At 45.5% G+C, this 15,788-nt stretch overlaps 1 protein-coding gene across 3 annotated transcripts in view; it reads left to right on the top strand.

The window, feature by feature from the left end:
- Window positions 1-372: 372 nt before the first annotated feature.
- The window catches only part of RFX8 (regulatory factor X8), a 48,570-nt gene continuing 33,154 nt past the window's right edge, over window positions 373-15,788 (top strand). The window contains exons 1-4 of one of the 3 annotated variants that reach the window (XM_073327607.1): window positions 373-472; window positions 7,180-7,303; window positions 9,745-9,806; window positions 14,065-14,151. In XM_073327607.1, the coding sequence (XP_073183708.1) occupies window positions 7,241-7,303; window positions 9,745-9,806; window positions 14,065-14,151 (212 nt within the window). In that variant the 5' untranslated portion in view covers window positions 373-472; window positions 7,180-7,240. Of the gene's footprint in view, window positions 473-7,179; window positions 7,304-9,744; window positions 9,807-14,064; window positions 14,152-15,788 lie in introns of those variants that run through there. The other 2 variants (XM_073327580.1, XM_073327571.1) reach the window with 2 other exon arrangements.

Here is a 15,788-nt window from a genome sequence, read left to right on the forward strand (position 1 = left end):
GGGCCCAGGATTGGGCATAGGGAGACGAAGCAATTTTTTTTTTTTTTTTAAGTAACAGCACGGAACCTGCTGGTGCCTGTTTGAGGACTGATGGAAATCAGGGGAGGGAGGGAGTCGGGATTGCGGGGAAGGGAGGCCAGGAGCCATGATTTAAAGACAGCGCGGCTGGCGGGCGGGGGCCTTGTGCCGGTTCTCCCCGGCTGGGGGCAGGAGAGCGGCGAGAGGGACGTGGGGCTGGAGAGCGGGGTAAGGCGGGGCTGCGGCGGCGCGAGACAGGCTGTCCTGCTTGCAAGGGTGGGGCTGCGATCCCGCCCCCTGCGTGTCTCTTCCCGCCGGGCAGCGTTTTACCGGCTGGGCCCCGCCGCCGGGCTCCTCAGCCCCAGGCGCCAAGCCCGGCCCCGCCTCCCGCCTCCGCGGGCTTCGCGCGTTGAGCCGCCTTCGTGCGCCCCGCGCTCTGGAACCGGCTTCTAAAGTAAACAGCGCCCCGGCGGCGGTAGCCCCTGCCCGGCTCCGCAGCGCCCCCGCCCCGGGCTTGCAGAGGATGGCGGAGGGCGCGGAGGCGGCCCCGCACAGCAGCCGCTTGTACCAACCCATCACCCAGTGGTGGGTGCCGCCGGCCCCCGCCCTGCCGGGGAGGGAGCCTCCCTTTCCCCGCTGCATGGACGGACCCTCGGGGTGGTTTGCAAAAGGAGCCAGACCTGGGCTTTAGCAGCCCCAGAGCCAGGGCGGCAGATGCCAACCACGGCTCTGGCACCCCTCGGCATGGGGCGGGGAGGGGCGTTACGCTGGCCCCGGCTCTGGCACCCCTCGGCATGGGGCGGGGAGGGGCGTTACGCTGGCCCCGGCTCTGGCACCCCTCGGCATGGGGCAGAGAGGAGCGTTACGCTGGCCCCGGCTCTGGCACCCCTCGGCATGGGGCGGAGAGGAGCGTTACGCTGGCCCCGGCTCTGGCACCCCTCGGCATGGGGCGGAGAGGAGCGTTACCCTGGCCACGGCTCTGGCACCCCTCGGCATGGGGCGGAGAGGAGCGTTACCCTGGCCACGGCTCTGGCACCCCTCGGCATGGGGCGGAGAGGAGCGTTACGCTGGCCACGGCTCTGGCACCCCTCGGCATGGGGCGGGGAGGGGCGTTACGCTGGCCCCGGCTCTGGCACCCCTCGGCATGGGGCGGAGAGGAGCGTTACGCTGGCCACGGCTCTGGCACCCCTCGGCATGGGGCGGGGAGGGGCGTTACGCTGGCCCCGGCTCTGGCACCCCTCGGCATGGGGCGGAGAGGGGCGTTACCCTGGCCACGGCTCTGGCACCCCTCGGCATGGGGCGGAGAGGAGCGTTACCCTGGCCACGGCTCTGGCACCCCTCGGCATGGGGCGGAGAGGAGCGTTACGCTGGCCACGGCTCTGGCACCCCTCGGCATGGGGCGGGGAGGGGCGTTACGCTGGCCCCGGCTCTGGCACCCCTCGGCATGGGGCGGAGAGGAGCGTTACGCTGGCCACGGCTCTGGCACCCCTCGGCATGGGGCGGGGAGGGGCGTTACGCTGGCCCCGGCTCTGGCACCCCTCGGCATGGGGCGGAGAGGGGCGTTACCCTGGCCACGGCTCTGGCACCCCTCGGCATGGGGCGGAGAGGAGCGTTACACTGGCCACGGCTCTGGCACCCCCATGACATGGAGGTGATGCACCTTGTGCGTCTTTGGTACCCGCACTGCTGGGCTATTTGTGATGAGATGTGGCCACCCCTTTGCACGACATAGTAGGTGACAGGCCATCGTGCTGTTTTGATACTTGCAGAATATAGGGGTGAGCACACCATGTGCCCCTTGGGTACCCAGAGAGTAGGCTCTGCGTTGCAAGGAGGGATATTATGTAGTTTAGTTTAACTCTTGCTCCTTGGTATAGCTTCATAAGATACAAATCTTGATTGTTATGGGGGTCCTATATGCTCAAGTTATGGAAACAGTTCCAGTAGGGCATAAATTGTATAGTGCAGAACAGTAGCTCTGACACCAGAAACTGCCGATAACGCTGACTACCTGGTCTCCCCGCTTAATGTATATTGGCATGTGTGGCTACAGAGCTGTGCCTCAGTGTCACCTATTTTAAATGATGATGCATGGAAGGTGTAATGATGGTTAAAGAGGACAATCCTCTGGTTCTTAGTGGCAAGCTTTTAAAATGCTGTATGAACGGCAGCAGGAGTGTACAGCCGATGCATGTTGGCATGTAGAGTGCAGTAACAAATAGTGAATCAGCACCAGTATTTTCTTGAGGTTACATTGTCTTGAGGCTAAAATGATGGTTGTGGCAAATGTTGGTGTGAGTTCTTGTGTGATGGGATAAAGTTATCATCATTTTTCATTGGACAGTCCTAATTTCCATGCATTCATCTGTCCTGTGTTATTCAACACCCACTTGGCAAAATGCCTCGTGTGTGATAGTGGTGCTTCGTTTAAAAATTGGGAAGGGACGGTGATGTAATACAGCAGTGAGACACAATATTAACATGTCATGCAATGTAACAGCTACTTGTCAAGAAAATAAATTTAGAAAACGTTAAAATCCCCAGTGGTCTGGGGTATCTTCTCCTAGAAAAATTAGTTTCCTTTTTATTTTCCTTCTTCACCATTTTTTGGCATTTGGTACCTATTACATAGGGCTGTTCTTTCATTTTTGGCAGGACAGTTAACTAGTGTGTGACACTGTATAGAGCAGAAAAACTTCCAGTATTGCCTCTCTGTCTTTCCAAGCCACATCACATCTACCATTTTGATTCTAGGCTGTGGACTGTAATATCTTTGTCAACTTTGTTTAAAACAACAACACAGCACATTCAAGGATTTTAAATTGACACCACCTACTGATCTTAATTCTGTATATGCCCCCATTATGGTAATATGTGAACACCTCACAATATTTTAATATTTTTATTCTCACAGTATACCTATGAGGTAGAGAAATAGAAATAATAGTATTTTACAGATGGGGAACTGAGACACAGAGAGGCTAAGTGACTTGTCCAAGGTCACACAGGAAGTCTGTGGCAGAGCAGGAACTTGAATACTGGTCACATGAGCCCAAGGCTAGCTCCTAACCACTCACTACCGTCCTTTCTCCTCAATGAGCTCATAGATCACCATCTTATATTCTTTCTTTGATAAGTTTATAAAAGTTCGAGTTTTATTTTCTGTTTGGTATGTTGACAATAAAAAAACACAAGATTTTGGTCCAAAAGTAGTCTAATACTAGGCATGAAGGCTGGTATAATGGACTGGTGGACCTAGCTGCGAAGGAAAGGATCACCATTGTCGGCCTTTGGGGTGGGCGGTCCGGGCCCCTGCCCGGGGCGGCCCGCCAAAGAGGGCGACATGCGCAGGGTTTGGATTCCCACCTGACCTGCTGTGGGCCAGGTGGGCTGATGGAAGCGGCAGGCAGGCAAGTAGCAGAGCTGGAGGCGGGAGGAGAGACCTGAGCTGCAGTTGGACAACCAGCCGTGGGAGCCAGGTGACTTCTCCAGAGCAGGGGTTCCCCTCTTCCCCCCCACTGCTGTTCCTGTCCCTCCCTCCTCCCCAGAGCCACCCCTGTCCACTCCGGACTGGGAGCATCCTCCTGTCTGCTGGGGCGGGGTGGGGGGCGGCTAATGTCAGGGTGTCCCCTCACCCATGCACCCGATTTCCACTGAGCTGGGATGATGGGACAGGGGGAATCTGTGTGTGTGCTGCTGCCGCTCTGGGTCTGTACACAAGCCTTCAGGCTCCTGACCCTGAGTGCTTTCTTAAAGAGCCAGCGCACTCATACACTCAGGCACACACACATTCACCTCAGCACAACACACACTGTCTCTGTCTCTCTCTCTCTCACACACACACACCCCCTCCCCAACACACACAACACCAGGGCTCCCTGCATTCAGGTCACTTCCCCTCCTGGGCTATGCTGAGGCATCAGCAGCTGCTGCTCTCCTGTTCTCTCCTTATGCAGCCCAGAGGGTGCCTGGGGCAGAGGAGCAGCAGTCCAGTGGGGGAGTGAGCAACAATGCCAGCTGCTTTGTGTATCCAGGTGGGTCTGTTTCCCCATGTGGGTGCAGGAGGGGGATGCAGGGGTTAGGGGCTCAGGAGAGAGGTGCAGGGGGTAGGAGTGGAGGGGGCACCATGAAGGGGTTGGGGCACAGGAGAGAGGTGCAGGGGTTGGGGTGAAGGGGGCAGGGATTGGGGCACAGGTGGGGAATACAGGGGTTGGAGTAAGGGGGCATGCACAGTGCAGCGGTTAGGGGTGCAAGAGGGAGGTGCAGGGATTAGGTTGAAGGTGAAACAGTGCAGGGGTTGGGGGGGAAGGGAGGGTGGGGAGCCCATGGGCAATGGAGGGGCAGGAGCACCAAAATACAAGTTTGCCCAGGGTGCCATTTTCCCTAAGGCCGGCCCTGAGGATCACATACAATGGACAGCAAACCCTGGAAAAATATGAGTCTACTTGGGACAGTTTCCTAGAACAGGTCAACTAAACAGCTCTACAAGAGACCTGGTTGAACGATGGGAGATAAATCGACACACTCCCTCTCCTCTTTGTCTCTTTTCTCCCCTGCCGCCCTTTCCTTGCTTGATTTTTATTTCCTTAGTTTTTGTTTGTTTGTTTAGATATGTGCCACAAAAATCCATGTGCTGGAAATATTGTAGTTAATACATGGGAATCCAAACATTGCATTTTTTTCTTCGTCTTTTCTCTTTTCTGATGCATAGTACTTCTGTACTTCTTTTATATGTTGGCACCTAGAATATGTTTGGTATGTTTTAAGAAAAAAGATTGGAAAAAAATAACTAAAAACAAAAGTAGTCTAATACTATGTCAATAAATAATTAAATGCGGAGGCAAAGCTATTGGAAAAAATCATTGAAGTACAAAACTTGCATTCTCGTCTCCTAGAAAACTGCCTAAAACCCTAAAGAAATTAATCTCTGTTGTAATTCAGTGGATTTCAGTGATGGTATACCTGGGATGAATTTGGATCCAGGTTTAATGCCTCAGGGAAGAATGATCAATTCTCAAGGGTTTTCCAATGGCTCTTTACCCAGGAGAAGAGAGGATTTCTGGTGGCTGGGAGGCAAGGTTTAGTCAGGACTCTTCACTAGACCGAATACTATTTCCTCACCCCCATGATGGGAACACCCCATTATCTCAGCATGCCCTTTGCCTGTTCACTACCTTGATGCTGGTTGCTCATACCTGCCTCTAGCTGTGAAGCAATTCATTCACAACAGGCGGTCAAGCTGGAGGTGGTGAGAAACTGGCAGGAAGCACAGAGCAGCTGTGTGCAGGGAGGTAAGGCCAAGCAGTACTCTCAGGTGGTGGGCTGAGTGACAATCTGAGGTTGTAGAATTGTTTGGTGGATGGGGGCATAGGTTGCAAACGGGTGAGAGGTAGGGAGGTAGGCCTGGGGGTGGGGGTCTCTTTAAAAGGGAGAGAGCGGAAGTGGGGACACACTCTGTGGAGAAAAGAGAGGAGGCACGAGTAAGAAGCTGAGTTGAAACAGATCCAGTCCCTCACATTAGAATACTCGGAAGTAATGTTCTTTCTCAGTTATATCAAATAATCTGTTTCAGCCAACCAGATTGTTGGAATCCTAACCCATTAGGATAAAAGATAAAGCAGAAAGATAAATGTTAGCCAGCCTGAAATCAGGTTGCTAATAAAAATAGCCAATGCTATTTTAAAACCTGTACTTCATGGATAAGCTAGTGCTTCTAAGTCTGTTTTCTAAAGCAGTTTGAATGTCAGTAAGGGTACTGTGAGTAACTGGCACTCTGCTAAAATAATTAAATTGACATAAATTATTTGGTATAACAGAAATAAAGTCGCTGTAATAGAACGTTTTCATATGATCCATGAGTCATTCTTTGAAAATTAATCTTTTCCCTGTCTCAACATTTATTTCCCACAAATGCGTCAGTTTTGCTTCAGTATTTGTGCTACAGGAGGTATTATTCTTAGACAGCCTAGATGCCATTGGCATTATCCCTTAATTAAACTGTATTTTTCTGGTGGTGATAATAACTTAGGCTAACAAGAAACTACGTTCAAAATCTTCCTCATCTTACTCACAAGTAGTTTACTTTAATGTGACCACTCAGGTGAGTAAGGTGAGTGGGATTTGGCCCAAGGACAAGCATTTAAGCCAGGGTTTGGCAACCTTTGGCACGCGGCCCATCAGCGAAATCCACTGGCGGGCCGGGGCGGTTTATTTACCTGCAGCGTCCGCAGGTTCGGCCAATTGGAACTCCCGTTCCAGGCCAATGGGGGCTGCAGGAAGTGGCGTGGGCTGAGGGATGTGCTGGTCGCTGCTTCCCACGGCCCCCATTGGCCTGGAACGGCGAACCGCGGCCAGTGGGAATTGCAATGAGCCGAACCTGCAGACGCTGCAGGTAAACAAACCATCCTGGCCCGCCAGCAGGTTTCCCTGATGGGCTGCATGCCAAAGGTTGCCAATTCCCTGATTTAAGCACATCAAGAGCAGTCTGGATATCAGGAGTGATACTGAGTAGTAATATCAGACTAAATTCTGCTCTCTTCTATACTTGTGCTAAAATCAGTGGAATTTCACAGGTGTGAATGAGAGTAGAATTTGGCCCTTTGTATTCTGGTAAGGTCTAACTTTTGTAACGCCCTGTTATACAGCATCTTTTAAAAATGAAAACAGATAATTAATATATTACATTTGGTTGTGGAGCCTTTTATATTTGCATTATACATTAGAAGATCACAGTAGTTTCCCATTTTAGAGATACTAATACTTTTCCATGTCAGTTTTAACTTTGTTATGATACTATTAAACTATAGTATAAAAAAAACCTGCATAGTATCTGATAGGTTTGTTGCTCTGTGGAGTATATTCACACAACCTCTTGATACGTATGAACTGATAGGTCTTCCAACGGGAATTCAAAGGAACCTGAGAACAGTCTCTTATTCATATATGTGAGGATGTACCATTTTCTTTAGAATATGGATCCACGTAGAAGTAGTGGATGTGATTCTGATCTCACACTGTTGTAGATTAGGAATAACTCTATGGAAATCAGCAGAGTTGTACCAGTGTAAACCTGGAGTGATATCAGAATCAGGCCAATAACATTTAACATTCTAATCTTGACTATATAATTTGATATAAATTTTGTACCATTTTGTTTTAAAGGATAGCGGATAATTTCTATGTTTGTGAAGGATACAGCATACCCCGTTGTCTACTTTATGAAATGTATATAGAGAATTGCACTCAGAATGCTCAGACTCAAGTAAATCCTGCTACATTTGGAAAGGTACAAAGCACATTGCTTTTATAGCATATATGGGGGTTTAAGATAATGGGCTGAGACCTTGTGTAAATTCATAAAGAGATATTTGTACAGGGTTTGATCATGTTGCAAACTAAGGGAGCTTAATTTACAGACAAGGATAAGTAGTTATGCAATAAAATACCTTCAATGTAGAATTCTGGGAGAGATTTTGTTTGAATTCTGCTATCCTATCTCTTGGTATAATACCCTCTTTGGCTTGCTTGGGGAATTTTATCTGCATTATTTTCTCTCTGAGGTAAGGTCTACATTCAAAACTTTTACTGGTATTGTAATGTTGATTAGAGATGTGATTTTTTTTTTAAATGACATTTCTATACCTGCAAAAGCTCTAGACACAGCATAGATGAAATTATACCGTCAAAAAAGTCCTTTTGCTAGGACAGCTTATTTTATTCTTCAAACTGGTATAAGAGTTAAATTGTGTCTACAATAGGAAGGTTTGCCAGTATAGCTATACCAACAAACCTCTCAGGTGTAGACTGAAAACTTTATATTTTACATAAACAATTAGCACTGTATTTTTTTTGTCCAAGGTTTGATGCTGCAAAGCATCCTGGTCTTCATGTTGTTTATCAGTTTAAAAAAAAATTAAATTTACTTATGAAGATTTTGCGCCACACACAGAATATGTGTGTGTTTATAGAATCATCCAAGCAAAGCAAGATGCAGGAGTAAAAGAAGTCCTTTAGACAATGTCACTCTTCAAATAGTCTGGAGCTTTTATAGCCAACAGGAGAATTATCTTTTAAGACCCAAATCATTCAGTCCTAACAAACAGATGCATACTGCTTAACTTTATTCATGTGAATAAAGAAAAAATAACATTTTTGACTATGGTTACCCTATGCATTTTTTGCTCAAAATTTCCCACTATTGCTACCACTGGTGCAACTCCACTGGTATTCAAGCTGTTAGGCCTTGTCTTCACACTTACTTGCCGCTGTTTAATTAGAAGTATTTTTTTTAATCAGTTTAGTTTAGTTGTACAAGTTGTATGTAGCTATTCTTATTTCAGTTTCAGAGTAGTTTATTGTTGTTTCACAGGATTAAGCTAAATCAAAATAAGCAACTCTTAAACCAAAATATGGCACACAAACTTGCAGTGGTTTAATTAAATGGGTTTTAAAAGACACATTTTGTTAAACTAGTGCAAATTGGTGTGTAGACAAGTCAAGGGATGAAATCCTTGTCTTATTGAAATGAATGGGAATTTTACCATTGACTTCATTGCGAGGATTTCACCCCAAGACCTTTAGGATATGTCTACGCTGGAATAAAAGACCTGTGGCATGGCTGCTGAGCTGGCCCAGGTCAGCTGACTTGAGTTCGCAGGACTCGGACTGTGGGGCTAAAAATTGCTGTATAGACATGATGATTGGGCTTCGGCTGGAGCCTGGGTTCTGGGACCCTCCCCATTTACGGGGTCCCAGAACTCAGGCTCCAGCCCATGCCTGAATGTGTACACAGCAGTTTTACAGCCCAGCAGCCCAAGCCCCATGAGTCCGAGTCAGTTGACCTGGGCCAGCTGCAGGTGTTTAATTGCTGTATAGTTTTATTATATTTTTATTATTTAATTGCTGTATAATTATTGCCTTTATTTTTAATACTGTGTCATCAAACTCAGTTTAAATCAAATAGAGGTAACACGGTGGTAAAAATGCTGGCAGACACTACCAACGTGGTTACATTAGAACTCCCATCATTACTACCAATGTGGGAGCTGCATCTTAGGGCAATTGGGGAAAAAAAATGTCTAGTATAGACAAGGCCTTTGACACCAAACAACTTCATACTTGATTCATTTTGTTCCTACCCTGGACAACGAAGACTCCCACGGTTTATCTAGAGTAGATGCATTGTGTATTTGATAATCTGTTCCTGTTCTAAAAAGGAAAGGTAGCATGAGCTCTCTTGTTTTGTCTGTAGCTTTATAAGATAGCTCATACTCCTACTGTGTGTGTAATAATAGCAATTTGGATTATTACACTTACAGGCTTACATGGTGCTAATCTTGAGAGGCGCCGAATGATTTCAATTCACATTTCCTTCAATATGAGCAAAGGGATACTCGGCAACTTGATGAACTTGATAAAAAAAAATTGATAAGTCAAACCCGATCCTGCAAGCGTGAGAAGGCTAACTAAAGTCATTGGGGCTACTTGTGTGAGTAAGAACTACTTGACTGAGTAAGGTGTGCCAGACTGGGCTTCATATTGGCAACATATTAGAGATGCACACCAGCTAATTCAGCAATTACTATTTGAGTGTTATTGGGAGAACAGGTATCACAGCAGTTTGTGAGGGGATGTGCAGTAATGGAAACAATTAGAGGAAAACAAATCAGATAAATCTTTATATGTTAATGACTCACCCAGGTAACTCTTATCTTTTGTGTTTTTTAGCTTGTTCGCTTAGTTTTTCCAGATCTGGGGACCAGAAGGCTGGGCACAAGGGGAAGTGCCAGGTATTATTTATTTATTTCATTTACTGCTTTATTTTAAAATGTTAATTACACCCTTTTTGGGGGGGAAATAATATAAATAACTGTATCCTCAGCTCTGTTAACTTGAGACCCTGCTCTACCCTAGCTGAGGTTCTTGTTGAATGTCTGTAATCACAAGAACAGCTGTATTGTGATTGATGGCGTTACCAGTAAATTAAAGTAGGATTAATTTAATGAAAGTCACCATATCCAAGCTGTTTTTTAGCATATGAATTCAAGATAATTTTAATTTTTAAAACTTAAAAAACACTATTTAAAGTACTCTGGTGCTTTTGAAGCACCGACTTGTGTTAGGGGGGTGCAGAAGCTCATTACCCTAGTAAGGCACTCCAGAGGCATTGTGTCTGAGGGAAGCAGAGTGATTCTTGTGATCAGGTAAGCCCAAGGACTCTTATTTTGACCAGTCCTATGCAAGAGGTCCTAAAGGCAGTGAGTCTCTTCTGTCCCTGTGCACCCATTGAGTGGCCCTTCACAATCTGGCTCATAATGGAACTGTTATAAATTGTTACTGGCTCCCTGATGGATTTTCCCCTCTCCCACTCCCATACAGAATTGAGTCCCATTGACTTTTAATCCATTGATTTAATGTCCAAATTCATAACCGCTGAACAGAAGAAAAAAAATGATTTATTTTCAAGGCCTTAGGTATGCCAATTGCATGAGAATTTTGCTTAATAAAGATGAAAGGACTGCAATTAAAATACTGATTCTGAAAGTGGCATAGTTTACTTAGATCGTCTAACAAATCTTCTGTATCAGCCTGGCCCCATCACTTTCAATTACTGTGGTGCCATTCTCACATTAGATTTTTGACTAATACACATAGCTGATGCCAGAGCAAACTAGGTCCTTTACACCAGCATAGTATCAGCACAGTGAAGCTCTGACATACACTCACATGCACAGTCTGACACATCCCCTAACCTGGGATTAGGGGTGGCTGGTACACAAACTGCCTACACTGGTTCTATGCCATGCACTCAAATCGGGGCGGGGGTGGGGGTGGGACACCGGATAATTTCTACCACAGAATATTGAAAGAACTGGCACAGGGAATTACTAGTATTGCACCAAGGATTTTTAATAAATCTATCTATTTGGGGGTAGTACAATATGACTAGAGAATAGCTAACATCATGCCTATATTTAATAAAGGAGAAAAAATGTGATCTGGGCAATTTTAGTCTGACTTCATTGGTATGCAAGATTTTAGAACTAACTGTGAAGGGAGGAATAATGAAATTCGTAGAGGTAAATGGTAAAGGGAGTGCAATGCAACATGGGTTTACCAAAGAAAGATCATGCCAGAGTAACCTGATTTTCTTCTTTTAGAAAATAATGTTTTGGGTTTTTTTGAAGGGGGTAAAGTAAGGAAAATGCAGCAGGTCTAATATATTTGGACTTCAGTAAAGCATTTGACACAATGCCACATGGAAAATTATTAGTTAAATTAGGGATGATGTGGCTCAGTAGAAACATAGTAAGGTGGATAAGGAATTGGCTAAACTGGAGAAGGCATTGTTTTGTGCTGAAAGGTGAATTATCGGACTGAGGGAAGTTACTCATGGAGTTCCTCAAGGATCAGTCTTGGAACCAATCTTATCCAATATTTTTATTAAATATGAAAAGTAGGAGTGTGCTAGTGAAATTTGCTGATTATACTAAGTTGGGAGGCAACATCAATACACAGGAGGATTGGAACATTATACAGGAAAATCTGGATGATCTTGAAGACTCAAAAAACAGAAATGGGATGAAATTCAACAGTACCAAGTGCTCGGTCATACACTTAAGGTGATCACAGGATGACAATGAGCCACTAATATCATGCAGCTGTAAAAAAGGCAAATGGCAAATGTGATCCTAGCATGGATTAGGCAAGGCATTTCCAGTAGAAATAGAGAAGTATTAATGCCATTGCACAAGGTGCTGGTAAGACCTCACTTGAAATATTGTGTACAATTCTGGTCACTCATGTTCAAGAAAGATTAATTTAATCTGGAACAGGTGCAGAGAAGAGCTACTAGGATGACACGGGAATGGAGGATCTATCTTATGAGAGTAGACTGGACAAGCTCAGCTTGTTTAGCAAAAAGAAGGTTGAGGGAGGATATAATTAATCCCCATTTGTATTTATTGATAGCAAATACTAGAGAGGGTGAAAATCAGTTATTTATGCTAAAGGACAATGTTGGCATTAGAACAAATGGGTATAAACTGGCCATTAACAAATTCAGGCTGGAAATTAGAAGAAGGTTTCTAACCATCAGAAGGGTGAGGTTCTGGAACAGCCTCCCAGTAGGAGTTGTGGGAGCAGACCACTTAACTAGTTTTAAGAAAGAGCTGGATAAATTTATGAGTGCAGTTGCATGACAGGGTTATTTATTATGATGATGAGGGCTAGGTTCAACAGCTCTGGAGTTCACCTCTGGTTTAAGTCCTATGTTCCTACAGCTCATGCTTCAGGATTTTAGCCAGCCACCCAGCAGAGGTCAGGAAGGGAGTTCCTCCCTCCCCGCCCCTAGTATACTTGGGGGGATTTTTTTTTAATCTTCTTCCACTGAAGCATCTGGATATGGGACACAATGCAGGGAGGGCCAGGGCCCTGAAGTAGCACAGAGCATTCTTTCTCAGGTGCTTGGCTGGCTGGGGCTTGCTAATATGCTCAGGGTCTAACTGATCACCATACTTGGGATCAGGAAGGAATTTCCCTCCAGGTCAGATTGACAGTCATCTTGGAGGTTTTTTGTTTTCTTCTGCAGCCTGTGGGTGAGTCACTTGCCAGGACCATCTGGGTATATCAATCATTTCCCCTGATATTGTGGGGCCTTAGGCACTGGTGCACCATGTTCTTTCCTATACTCTACTTGTGGCACATAATAGACTAGTCTCCTGTGGGTTGTAATATGTTGGTTTCGTCATGGGCGCCAGATGGACCTCCCCTTTGGGGAGGCTAGCCCCATGCCCTGCCCCTTCTGCATGAGGCCCCACCCCCCATGGCAGGAGCCCAGAGCCCCCCCCCACCCCTCCACTCCTGCAGTGGGAGAAGTCCTGGGCTGGCTGGAACCTTGAGCCCCCTCCTCACCCACCACCTGAGGAGCCCCAGGCCGGCCCTAATCCCAGGCCAGCCCTGGCTGGCCCAAGCAGCCTCAGTCCAGCGTCCTGTGGCAACGGCTCCAGACAGGGAAACCAGAGCCTTCCCTGGCCCATTATACCCGCTGCCCATGGGGTTTCGTTTTAGTTGTTGGGTTAGTGTGCGGTTGCTGGGTGGGTTGATGGGCTGTGCTATACAGAAGGTCAGACTAGATGATCTAGTGGTCCCTTCTGGCCTTAAAACTCTATGAGCAGGGCCGGGCCCAAGCGCCAAAAAAAAAAAAAGCCAGAGTGCAGCCAAAGCGGAAAAAAAAAAAAGGGGCCAGAGTGCCACCCCTTGAAAAGTGCCGCCCAAGCACGGGCTTGGTTTGGTGGTGCCTAGAGCCGGCCCTGTCCATGAGAGAGTAACCCTGAGGAAAGGGGAAATCTCTGCTGGCTTAGTATGGTCAGAATTGGGCCCACTAAGAATTGTTTACTGTCCAATAGGTATCAGGTAAAAAGCCAGTGGGGAAATGGCACTTCAGAAGCTGTACAGTGGCATGACAGCAGTGTGAACAGTGGTTCCACACCACCCCAGTATCAACAAGAGGTGCCAGTGCTTAGTGGGGGATTTCAAAAAACAAGAGATTTAATTCCTCAGGCAGCAACTGGACAGGTGGCATCCTTAACCGGAAGTGGTTTTAATCTTCCATGACTGGAGATGGGAGGCCAGATCCTCAGTTGGTATAAATTCATGTAACTCCACTGAAGTAGCTTCTTTGACCTCAATGAGGATCCTGCCCTAGTCTCTGTGCTTCTGCTGTATAGGTTGGCTGCACTCCCCACACTGCTCCAGGGTTGACAGTTTTTTAAAAACTAACAAACACTTTATTATTAAATTACAAAGGCTGTTTTAAAAAGTGATTGTAAAGTTATTTTTTAAAAAAAAAGTTTGTCAAAATGTGTTTATTCAAACATTAGACAAAATAAGATTTAAACAATTTTAAAAATAAATACAGTTTTCTACCTTTGTTTTCTTATTTCAAAAGAATTGCGAGCTGCTTGTGGAATACAGATGTGAGTTCAGAGATGACTTGGTCTTGCAAACTGTATACTTGTCAGTCCATCACATTTTGTATTTTTTTAGGTATCACTACGATGGAATACATATCAAGAAGAGCTCTTCCTTCTATGCTCATTATTGCTATCTTCTGGCTAAAAAAAAAAATCACAGGTTTGGATTTAAATGTTCTTAATTATAAAAGGTGCATTAATACAATTTTCTTTAAAATCTGCTTCATTGCCTACTGAAAATCGATAAAAGAATTGCATTTTCCTATAATAATGCAATCTAATTAAATATTGTCATTAATACAAAGGCTCCAGTTTTAAAAAGTGGCAGTTGCACACCTAATTGAACACAAAATCACACTTCCATGCACTTGACATTTTCAGCAGATGGCTCTTAAGTGCAGGAAATCTATGACAAAACTAAAACAAGAGCTTAAAAATGCTGAGAAACTAAATAAGAGCAAAAATATAAGTGGTCAGCACCAGTGGTGTGAACACTTGTTTAATCATACTAGTGCATCTTGATTGCTAATCCTCACAATTTAAGCAATGTATTGGCACTTACAGTAATTGTGATTTATTGAAATGCATTCTATATGTAGTTTTGTTTTCTGTTTCTTACCACTCAAATTAATGCGGGATTGTCTTTACTTTGAAAAGGCCTACTTTTGTTTTGGTTTCCTTTGTATTACAGTTTTAGAGTTAAAAAGAGAGCCAAAAAAAGGATGCAACTGTGAGAAAATACACACAACAGAAGAGAACAAATTAAATGTGAAAAATAAAACAGTCTAAAAATATGGTACAATGTAAGACTCCTGCAGACTCTTGTCTATGGGCAAAGGGCTTGATCGTGTCCCATTGAAGTCAATGGAAGTTTTGCCATTGACTGCAATAGGAGCAGGATCAGATCCACAGTTCTCCACCATGAGTAGTCCTGAGTACTCATAGCAGTAAGCCCTATGCCTGCTATTTCCAGGATCAGGTCAATAGTTTAAATAAGCAACTGTCGGGCTGATTCTCCACTGACTTGCACTTTCATGCCTGTGCAAAGTGGATATAAAATGCTACGAAATCAAAGTTCACTCATTAACAGTGTTTGCACCCATTTCTCATTCACTTTCTACAGGAGGAGTAGGATGTCCCAGCAGATAGGGTGCTAGGCTGTGACTAAGGAGACCTGGGTTAAATTCTCTGCTTCTCCACTGTCTTCCTGCATAACCTTGGGCAAATGGTCGTTTAGGGTACGTTTACGCTGCAAAAAAACCCCAACCCTGCAGTGTGAGTCCAGGTCAACTGACTGGGCCTTGTGCTCTGGGGCTAAAAATAGCCATGTAGATATTTGGGCTCAGGCCAGAGCCTGGGCTCTGAAATCTGCCGAGGGGATGGTCTCAGAGCCCAGACTCCAGCCCAAGCCCAAATGTCTGCACAGCTATATATCCCTGCAGCACAGTTTACCAAAGCTCTGAGACTCACTGCCATGGGTTTCTTTTCTTTTTCTTTGGTTGCTGTTTGCAGTACAGATGTGACTTTAGTCTCTCTGTGCCTTCATTCCCCATCTGTAAAATGGGGATAATATCACTTCCCTACCTCACGAGGTGTTGTGAGGATAAATACATTAATGACTGTGAGGCACTCAGATACTATGGTAATGGGAGCCATATGGGAGCTCACGAAAGCTCATGCTCAAATAAATTGGTTAGTCTCTAAGGTGCCACAAGTACTCCTTTTCTTTTTGCGAATACAGACTAACACGGCTGTTCCTCTGAAACCTGTCATAAATACTTATGATACTATATATAG

The sequence above is a fragment of the Lepidochelys kempii genome, chromosome 1, assembly GCF_965140265.1.
Source record: "Lepidochelys kempii isolate rLepKem1 chromosome 1, rLepKem1.hap2, whole genome shotgun sequence".
Taxonomy (NCBI): domain Eukaryota; kingdom Metazoa; phylum Chordata; order Testudines; family Cheloniidae; genus Lepidochelys; species Lepidochelys kempii.